Here is a 10,000-nt window from a genome sequence, read left to right as displayed (position 1 = left end):
AGAGACATAGACAGAGACTGTGACAGAGGCAGAGACAGAGAGAGAAAGAGAAAGAGACATACACACACTGGTAGCCACATTAATTACAGAAAATATTTTTAAACATGCCAATTGTCACACATTTGTTTCCCTAAAACCCTAGGTCAGTCAAAGGTCTTGAACTCTGAGCAAGCAGCAGTCGTGTTCAGTCCCACAGCTGTGGTTTGTGGTCATGGTATTAGAAGAGGCCAGCCTGCAGCAGCCACAAACTCACTCACAGGATGGGAAAGTTGAAGACCTCTCACAGAAAAAAAGACTCCAGCATCCACCCAAGCCTATATCCGGTGAGCACACTGGGCTGATTTGGCTCTATTCCACCTTAAAGTGACAAGAGTGCAAGTGCCAGCCGGGCAAATTAGATCCCAGAGTGATCTTAATGAGTTCCATATCAAAACGGTGACCTTTTGACTTCCCTCTATGCCTTTCACTCCCTCTCTATAGACCTTGCTCTCCTCTGGAGACTAGAAGGACTCCACCACCATACAGGGAAGCAGGACAAATCATCTTCATGTAGTAGCTATGCTTTCTCCATTCAAAGGACTAAGGACTACAAACCATTTAAGTTAATACTAAGGAAAAGTGATTTGGCTGCCAGTGACTTCAAGGCATGGCTCCTTTACAGAGCGTTCGGGGACACTGCGGGCAGAGAATAATACCCCTCACCCTCGCCGAACCTTGGGAACTGCCAGACAGAATCGGCAGGCGGGGGTTCATTAGCCCCAGCTAGCAAGCCAGGCTGCGCGTTATTCAATGCGAGTAAATGAAACATTCACTGGGAGGAAAAGGCTCAATTAACATCACTGTGACCATATCCTCAGCGGCCGTGAGAAAGGAGGGCCTCGGTGGCATGGTATAGAAACAGCGGGGGTGTTAAAAGCTGTAAAACTGTGGCGGATGAGAGCCTGGCACGGACTGGTAATGAGAAAAGGAGATTAGTCTTCCCAAGGGAGAGACCAGCGGATACCCAGGCTGAAGAGAAGGGTTTTGTGGTGTTTGGTATTAGTGCATCGAGTGGACTCAACTCGGGAGATGAGGATGAATCGGTGCATCGGCTCATGAAATTACCTCTCGCGCCGGTTGCCAGACTCTAGGGCATAGCGTCAGGTCAGCGAATAAAGTGAAAGAGTTTAGGGGAAGAACTCTCGCTCATACTCCCAGAGCGATATGCAATCTGAAGTCGCCGGTCTTCAGCGACACCTGTTCAATTAGCGCCAGAAGCGCAGGAGAAAGTGTAGACCACGCATCGGCACCAGCCACCACGCCCACGACTCCCATGCGGCAGTTGTTGAGTCTCAGTGGGAAATTCAATTGCCGGCGCGTTCCCAGTTTTTATTTTCAGGAGTTTAGAGGCACAGCTGGTGAGGTCGCAGGCCATGCGTGCCAGGTGGGGGGGTGTATGTGCAGTGTGTGTATGCGTATGCACATTTGCCATGTAGACAAAGGTGTGCGGCGTGTATTAAGGTAGTCCACAGTCCACATATAAGGGAGTCTGTGAGTAGTATTTGCTGTATGGTTGGGTGTAAATGCATGTGTATGTTTGTGTGTGTGTGTGTCCATGGGTGATCATACATGTTTGACTCACTATGTATAGTTTGGTAAGACATTTTGAATGTGAGAGTGTGTGTCCGGTGTGTGTGTGTGTGTGTGTGTGTGTGTGTGTGTGTGTGTGTGTGTGTGTGTGTGTGTGTGTGTGTGTGTATTGGTGGATGTACATATATGTGCTCCCAGCTGTTGAAGGGGGTGTCGGAGGACCAATGACATGCAGTAACCGTGAGAATGCAAGGGGCCAGCATGTGGAGGTGGTAATGCCTCAGAACAGCTGGGCTTTTTACATGCTCTTCAAAAAAACAGTGCCCCTCCCTACTGGCCTTCCCAGCAGGCCTCGCTCTAGATCCACAGCGTTGAGTTACCTGCGGGAATCGCCTCTGATGCATCTGAGACTTCATGGGGAGTGCCACCGACCGTGCAGTGACGACACCCTTTGCTAGCCCAGACTGCGCCAGCTCTTGTGTCTTATAGTTGTCATCGCGTCGCGTGTCCTCTTGAAGTGGAGTAGGATGTCAGGACAGCTTTTAGAGTGTCCATAAATAACATCCGCAAAACTGCCCAGTGAAGTCTGCAAAATGAGGCCAGTGGCGCTGCTTGCTTTCGCACTCCAACATACAGTAATACGCCATGAAATCGCAAACGATTCACTCCTCTTTTCTTCTTAAGAGCTCCCGTAAATCTCTGCTACTTGCGCGAGACGTCCCTGGTGAGGGGAAAAAAGGGGGCCTAAAATAACAAACACAATGTTTTTGGAGTTCCAGCATCTGAGAAAACAGGCCGAATCACAGGAAGAGATCATAAATTAGTAAGCGATAGGAAGATCCCCCTGGGGCTCGGCTGAGCGGCGAGAGCTTGGAGACGGTTGAATACTGAGCATTTTAAACGTAGAAGCATGTGGCGCAGCTTTCTGTGTGTGCCAGGTATTCACTGTCGCCGTTGGACAGCAAGACTCTTGCTTCCCTCATAGTAACTCAGTGAGCTTACGCGTTCAGCATTTTACAAAGAGTTATTCGATGGGAGTGCTTCTAACGATGAGGTCATTCTCTCTGAGGCCAGTGGGCTGAATGCTGGCACAGAGAGAGAGAGAGAGAGAGCGAGAGGGAGAGCTAGAGTGAGAGAGAGAGCTAGAGCGAGAGAGAACCATAACAGAGATAAACAGAGGATGAAAACAAACTGAAGGATGGAGATGGAGAGAGAAACAGAGGGGGAGAAGGAGGAACATAGAAACAGAGTAAGAAAGAGAGTGAAGAGGAGACTGAGAGAAAAGCGAGAAGGAGGGAGAAGGGGGAGATTGAGGGAGAGTTGAGAGAGAAAGAGGGAGAGAAAATGAGAGGTAGAAGGAGAGAGTGTGTGTGTGTGTGTATGTGTGTTTCTGTTGTACTGCTGTGTTCTTGCCAGGCCTGCAGAGCTACAGTGCTGCTCCATCTCCATCTGTGCTGGCTGAATCTGACGGTGAGCAGGTCTCCACTCGCCATCCCGGACGTGCCAGAGCAGGCGCCCTGACAACAGGCAATCCCTCCAACAGCGCCTGGCCACTGAAGACTTCCTCTGCTCCCTCATCCATCGCTATGGTTACAGACTCGCCCCTCACCTTTCACTGGGGGTCCCCGAGACTCCATCTCGTTTTATAGGGGGGCAAGAGCCGAGAGAGACCCACTCTCTTTCTTCATCTTTCGCTCTCTTGTCTCCCTTTTTGTACTCTCTCTGTCTCTCTTTCTCTCTCAGAGACCCCCGACCAGACTCCCCAATGCCAGTCGGGCCAAGCCAACTCCTTTTAAACAGCGTCGCCTTTTGTGACTTCACAGACAATCCCGCTTATTGTCCATGGAGTAGAACTCCAGATCCCACTTCCTGGAGTCAAGAGGGAAAAGAAATGCTTCTTTGCTCTCTGGCTCCGTGCCATTTTCTCCATCCTTCATTGCTGCTTCATCTCTAAACATTTACATTAGGGCCGGGGGAGGACTTAGGCAGGATGTTCTGGATGCTGCAGTAGAGTTAAAGGCAGCTCTCAGACCACGTATCCATGGTCCCTACCTAACTACACAGCCCCGTGTGGTATCCATAAACAGATACAAGAGATTTATATGAAAGCAAAACACCTGGGCGGAAACATAAGGATGAGGTACTGAGGAAAAGACTAAATGAGTGACTGAAAGTGTTTCTCCATCTTTCAGAATGCATACAACACCTCCCCTTTCCCACAAATAATAAACCAGTGATGGTTTTTCCTGCCAAAATAAAGGGGGAAAGAGAAAATATTTACCACTCGGTAAATAAATTGATGCAACCATGAAGACCGTGTCGTCAGAATGAGACACTGCGGACCGGTGCTAAGCACAAGTTCAAACAGCCGGGGACTTGTTTAATGTCCTGCACATGGAGGGCAAAAGAACCCAAGTGCAAGGGAGACTCAGCAAACAGGGGGAAAGCAAAGCAGTTGGCCAGCTTAAGGGGCTGTCAGATTTGTTCTGTTTCAGGGCTTCCTCTTTTAGGAGCACAGATTGTATTTAATCAGCGGAGAAATCAGCGGAGAGAAACTGCACTGCGGGGAATCTGAATTTGACAAAATTTGCAAATAAATCAGCAGAAATAATTCCCATGCTGCCTCTCTTGATTTGCCATAGATTTTCCTTTTTTCCTCCCCTCTGGCCTGGCCTCAGCATCTTGCTGGTTTACCCGTGTTGCTATGGAAACAGCCATGCCAAAAAAGATTTTTACATGTATTTATTTTAGCCCATTGTGTTTAATATCTTCTGGGTCTGGTGTGGCATTGTTTGCTGGCATTGCTATAGATCCAAGATGTTGGTCCCAACAGGAGGGGATTTTCACATCACTGGACATGGTATGTGTGTGTGTGTGTGTGTGTGTGTGTGTGTGTGTGTGTCGGGGGGGTTGGTTTACTGAATGTGTTACTCAAACAGCTTTTCTCCGTCTGTGTTGTTTCCAAAGAACAACTGCACACGCTATCCTCTTGACTGGCACAAACACAGACAGAAACCAGCACAGAATTAGCACGTAGACATATAAAACAGCTTCTGCTGGGCTCCATCACAACACAGCCTGCAGTCTGTCCAGCTCCTGTCCTAGGTTCAAATGTTCCCAGCCTGAAGAATACTGACACCTGAAGCAAATCTATTATTTACCTCACCACAGGAAAAAGGTGCGGGAGAATTTTTTTCTAAGTAACAAGGACGCCATCAGCTGTCTAATGTCAGATACATTTAAATCAATACAGTAAGTGACCTTTAAGACATGAAATGATTTTTAGCACTGCTGTTTATCCCTTTGCATTTCCTAAAGCACAGCTCTGCATAACATATGTAACCTTTTACAGAGCGCAGATTGAAATGATTTATTGCTAAGCTGTGGTGAAACACTGGAGTTGTATAATTTAACAGGATTTCTAAATGTCTGCATCCATTTTGAAGATCTGTCTTAAGACATCAGAGTCCAGCAGAGGCAGCCTTTATAGGCAGCCTTTATAGTCTCCAAACTGGCACACCAGGAGTCTTTATTGGATGTTCGGCCTCAGTTATGTGTGGTGCATTATATGTATCTCTGTCGAGGTTCAATGGCTAATTATGGGTTACTGTAGCCAAACACCAGGGAAGCCAAGAAAAAGGACAGTGGCTTTTTTGTGGAGGCAAATAAAGCCTCCCATAACCACATCCTGATAGTGCTCCAGAGCTCTAGCCTTGCAAGCCTAATGTACTCGGACTTGGCCTGCAAAGTTTACGGGACCATTAAGATAAGAGCATTGTTTAGGAGAAAATCCTGTTTGTGGCCAAAGACACGGTCCATCAAAACACGTAAACATCAGGGGCTCTCTGAGTCGTTTCCACATTCCTACTCAAGCTTGGCACCAACTTGTTGCCAGACCTTTACAGTTCACACCAACAATGAATTGAATCCATACTGACATTCAGGGTTGAATGAGAGTTTTTAAGACCAGCCCATCACGTGTTTGCGGGCATCCTTACTTTAACGTTATACTATGTTTTCAGTCAGCAGGACTTTGGATTGATTGCCCGTGCTCCATGTCAATGCTGGGCTTTCACTGCACGTGCAACAGGGGGTGATAGGAAAACAATCAACCAGAGCAACCATTCAATACCACAACTGTTGCCCTCCCAATCAGTTTATTTAGATATATATGACAGGGGCTCACCAGGCCCACACACAGTTCAGTTACAGCAGAGGCATAAGTCTGCCATGCAGTTCTGAACCCAAACATGACATGCAGACAGTCAGGGATTGACAAGCAACCTGCCCTTGGCATCCATTGATTGTTTGGTTAGAGTATTGAGCATATTTGCCCTCGCCCAGTGGGCTCTCCTTTGCCCCTTTTGCCTCCACCATCCAGCACCAGCGGACCCTTTGCCAGCTCAACACAACACAGAATCCGGCCCGAGCAGCTGCCAGCAGGATTCAGCCTTACGGAAAGGAGGGAACAAAACCTCCAGGAGAACTGAACATCTAATGCCAACGGTAATTTGACAAATGTGAGAACACATGGTTCGTACAATGGAAGACATTGTGGTGGGGTCAGACCTAACAACGGATGATGACAAGCCAAAAACTGGCATGAATGACACTCGATTGCACGGAGATTTAAAGCAATAACTGAATGTTATACATGTCAAATGCACCATAAACCATATCAGTGGCATGGTAAATGTAAGAACAGATGGTGGATGATGGTGTAGATGGCCTTACAGTAGACCCTCATGGCCTTACAATGAAGTGCATCTTTGACTATGATCTATTTTCTTCCTGTGTATTTCAACACTCACTGAGCCATGTTTATTATGTCTAAAATGAGGCTGAGGGAGATTTTAAGAAAACATCAGTGTGCAGATGGTTCACATGTCTTTTCAAACTTTTTACTCTTTAGTCCGTTTAGATTACTCAGACACGACCCTGTCTATGTGGTAATAATCTATGTAGCCTACAGCACAAAGTCCCCCATGAAGAATAATAGTAAACCATTTCACCAATAACAAAACAAAAAAATGAAAATGTCATAGTAATGGCGATCTGGCTTTTCATTCAGAACATAACAGCAGAGCATATTTTCATTTATAAAGATGGAAAGTTTCTCAAGAATATGAAGAGGATCTTCAGTGTTTGCTGACTGCAGCACTTTATATTTCACTCACATAAACATAGCACTCACACTTGTTTTACCCCGGGGATTTTTTTACTGACTTTTTACTGCAACACCTACCATTTCCATGATTTCCCAATATGACGGGGTATTTTTTTATGGGACGTAATCTGCTACATTTTCTCGTTGTGCATAGGCACCAACATCGACATAAAACAGGACAGACTTGCCCCCTGAAGTCCTGACGTGCCTCAGCCAAAAAAGCACAGACTAAACATAAATAGCACATGAACTTCACACTTTTAGAAAAATAAAAACAATAGCCTCTGTTAACGTAGGCTACATTCAATCCTCAGTTCGCTTACCTATTTGACAGACGATCCAAAGGTGCGCAATCAGAAGATAAAAACGTCTTGTAGCCATCTCCATTTTCATTTCCAGTGTCAACACTAAAATGAATCCGGCAGAATTGAATCGCTAATCTCTTGAAACTATAAGGACAGCCCCGAGGCACACAAGGATGCTACTCTTGCTTCATGCTGACTATAACCTGCTCTCGATGGGCTCCACGCCGTCTTCCGACTCCAGTGCGCTCCCATACATACGCTCGCTTCTTGCCTGGCAAGAAAAGCAGGGGAAAGCTTGCGTGCGCGCGCCGCCCACAGTTCACTTTTTTACGCTAACGCGGAGTGGTTGCCAACGGAGACACATCCACATGGACAATCCAATAACAAGAGAGTGGAGATAGGTTAATGGGTATGTAGTGTGTACAGAAATAATGTCGTTTTGCCATGTGTCAGAAACAAATACGAAAGTTAATGGTGTGACAAACCAACGTTTTAGGGCTATATATATAATCAATGAATGAGAGGAAAATGTTAATAGGTCTACTTCTTGTTTGCAACAGTATCACCCAAATTCGTTGACAAAGTAGCAAGTAGGCAAGCCTACGAGAGACTTCCAATTTCGTGACACCTCGTGACAAAAAAATTAAGATGTACAGAGTGGTTTACAAATACAGACCTATCCAAATTGGCCTTACTAAATGAAGAAAAACACGAGGTAACATGTTACTTTCAAGATTTTCTTTCGATATCCTTTAAGTGCATAAATTAACATATTTTAACAGAGATTATCTTTAATTTATGCAGGATCCCCACTCCACTTCTGCGACCACATTTTCTCTCCCCAAAGGAACTCGATACAGAGCGCTTTCTTTTCTTTGAAAAGAGCCATGTCGTTTGGAGAGTAGTAGACAGGCAATTATGCCAAGAGCAGTAGACAAAACAACCTGTTGATCAAGAGTATCAACAGAAAGGCAGTTATTGTTTGTGTGTTCAATCAAGCCCAATGCAAATACTTCAACTTTAGTTATTAAAGGGATATATTTTTTAAATCAACTAGGCTTGTAGGCATAATGTTCATAAGGGGAATCAAGTGCAAATGCTGGGCTGTGTGAGTATTCACATGCAGATGCCCTCCTGACATCCACCATTCCCAAGCAACAAAAAACAGGACACCGGGATGAAAGCCCCATAGAAAGAGATCCAGGCTGACTCTAAGCAGGCAGGCTGTTATCAAAGCTAGCATCATTTGAGTGGAACAGTGCCATACAATTTGGCAGGCCGCAAAACACCGTGATTTCTAACAAAAGCTGTTCACGCAGGGATGGCTGATGGGAAAACGGAGCGACGGGGCCGTGAGTCGCTGAAAGGAGACACACCATGAGAAAGCCTCCTTCCCATTATCTGACAGAGGAGCCAGGTGTGGAGATGGGAGAATGAAGATGCTTCTCGCAAGTTTCCAACTAGAATAGATCGGCCAAGGGACCACGAGGGAGATATTTGGTTACTGGTTAAAGGAGTGCCTGGGTTTTGGTGAGAGATTTCGGCTCACTTTGACAGGATCAATTACAGCATGGAGGAGAAGAGAACATCGGACGGTAAACAACGTGGCAATAATGGATTCCAAGCAGCTCTTACCACACCTGGGTTTAGAGTTACTGCCGATGAATATCTAAACCATGGGAGAGAATGAAAGCCAACAAATAAACAAGTGTCAGCAAATGTGGCAGTAAATCAGGCTTTTCCCATAGCTGTCAACGAAGACAATGTCACACTTAAAAAGGTGTGCTTCTTTTAAAATAAAATTTCCACACTATGGCAGCAGCCTTTATCCAAGTGGTGGATTAGTGATGTCCACCCAGTGTGTCCACTGAGGACTATCGCTCTTTTTCATCGACAGCTTCTTCTGCTGACCGCTCTTCCCCAGAGAAAAGTCCAAGGACCTCCCCATCACTTTGCTAGCTGGCTGACTGACGACCTATTGCGCCACTGTTCGGTGGGCTATTGCCCATGGTATCGACAAACAGCTGTGCAACTGAAGTTCGATATCCCGTGCACTTACCCACACCACCAGGAAATCAATATATGTCACAGTGTATCACAGCAGAGGGTGTAAGCAGGCTAGTACACAAAACTGCTAACCCCCAGGGTGTTCTAAAGCCCCACAAAAGCATCCTTTCGCGGTTTGTGGTCTACAGAATTATGCAAGAGCCTATGTGAACATGTGTTCAAAATCCCTTGTGTATAACATTGACCCTGATGTTCCATCCAATTTGACAAAGCACAGGTTCAGCTGAGCCTAAAGAGCCATCTATGGCCGCCACGGAGAGAGCCTCTTGATTCGCTGAACAATAACATTTACTTTACCACCGTATAACCTTCTCGTGGAGCAAACAGTGCATCCATTTAAAACACAAGCTTTGTGGGCGAAATAAAGCGGCCATTGTGGAATGGAGAGCTCTCCATACCACTAAGCAGACTGCTCGCGTCCGTTCTCACGTCTCAGTGACTGCGGTGCAAGTCACTGTCACGCAACATCAGGGATCCCCTTGCCCAGAGAGTGGCGCCTGTGGAGAGGACGACGAGAGAGCTTTCATCGGGACCTCCATGCTAGCGCCAGCTCAGACTGCTGTCTCTGCCTCCCCCAGAGCATCCGCAAAAAGATGAGGGATCAACCAAGGCATGTGACAAACACACAGCACAGTACACACACTCTCTGGCTCACACACAGACACATGTACATACAAACAAATATCAAACCGCTATCTGCCTTTTAAACACACTCATATAAACACATACCAATACAAATAAATGTCTGTGCCCATATTCATTAACAAAATTATGGAAAACGTATACATACAAACAACACACATTTAGAGCGCACATTTTCACTCTTTTACACAGAAACACATCCACTTATATGCGGCGCACACTCAGAATCATTCACCGCCAAATATATTCT

The 10,000-nt window shown here is 46.0% G+C and overlaps 1 protein-coding gene across 1 annotated transcript in view; it reads right to left on the bottom strand.

Annotated features, from left to right (window-relative positions):
- Positions 1-3,206, bottom strand: part of ptprz1b (protein tyrosine phosphatase receptor type Z1b) — a gene marked incomplete at both ends in the record, with an annotated part of 25,794 nt that extends 22,588 nt beyond the window's left edge. Inside the window, 2 exons of the mRNA XM_080851678.1 lie at positions 1,950-2,080; positions 3,179-3,206. Coding sequence (XP_080707804.1) covers positions 1,950-2,080; positions 3,179-3,206 — 159 coding nt within the window. The remainder of the gene's footprint in view (positions 1-1,949; positions 2,081-3,178) is intronic.
- Positions 3,207-10,000: the final 6,794 nt, after the last annotated feature.

This window comes from Sprattus sprattus, assembly GCF_963457725.1.
Source record: "Sprattus sprattus genome assembly, chromosome: 14".
Lineage (NCBI taxonomy): Eukaryota > Metazoa > Chordata > Actinopteri > Clupeiformes > Clupeidae > Sprattus > Sprattus sprattus.
This window is presented reverse-complemented; position numbering and strand designations above follow the sequence as displayed.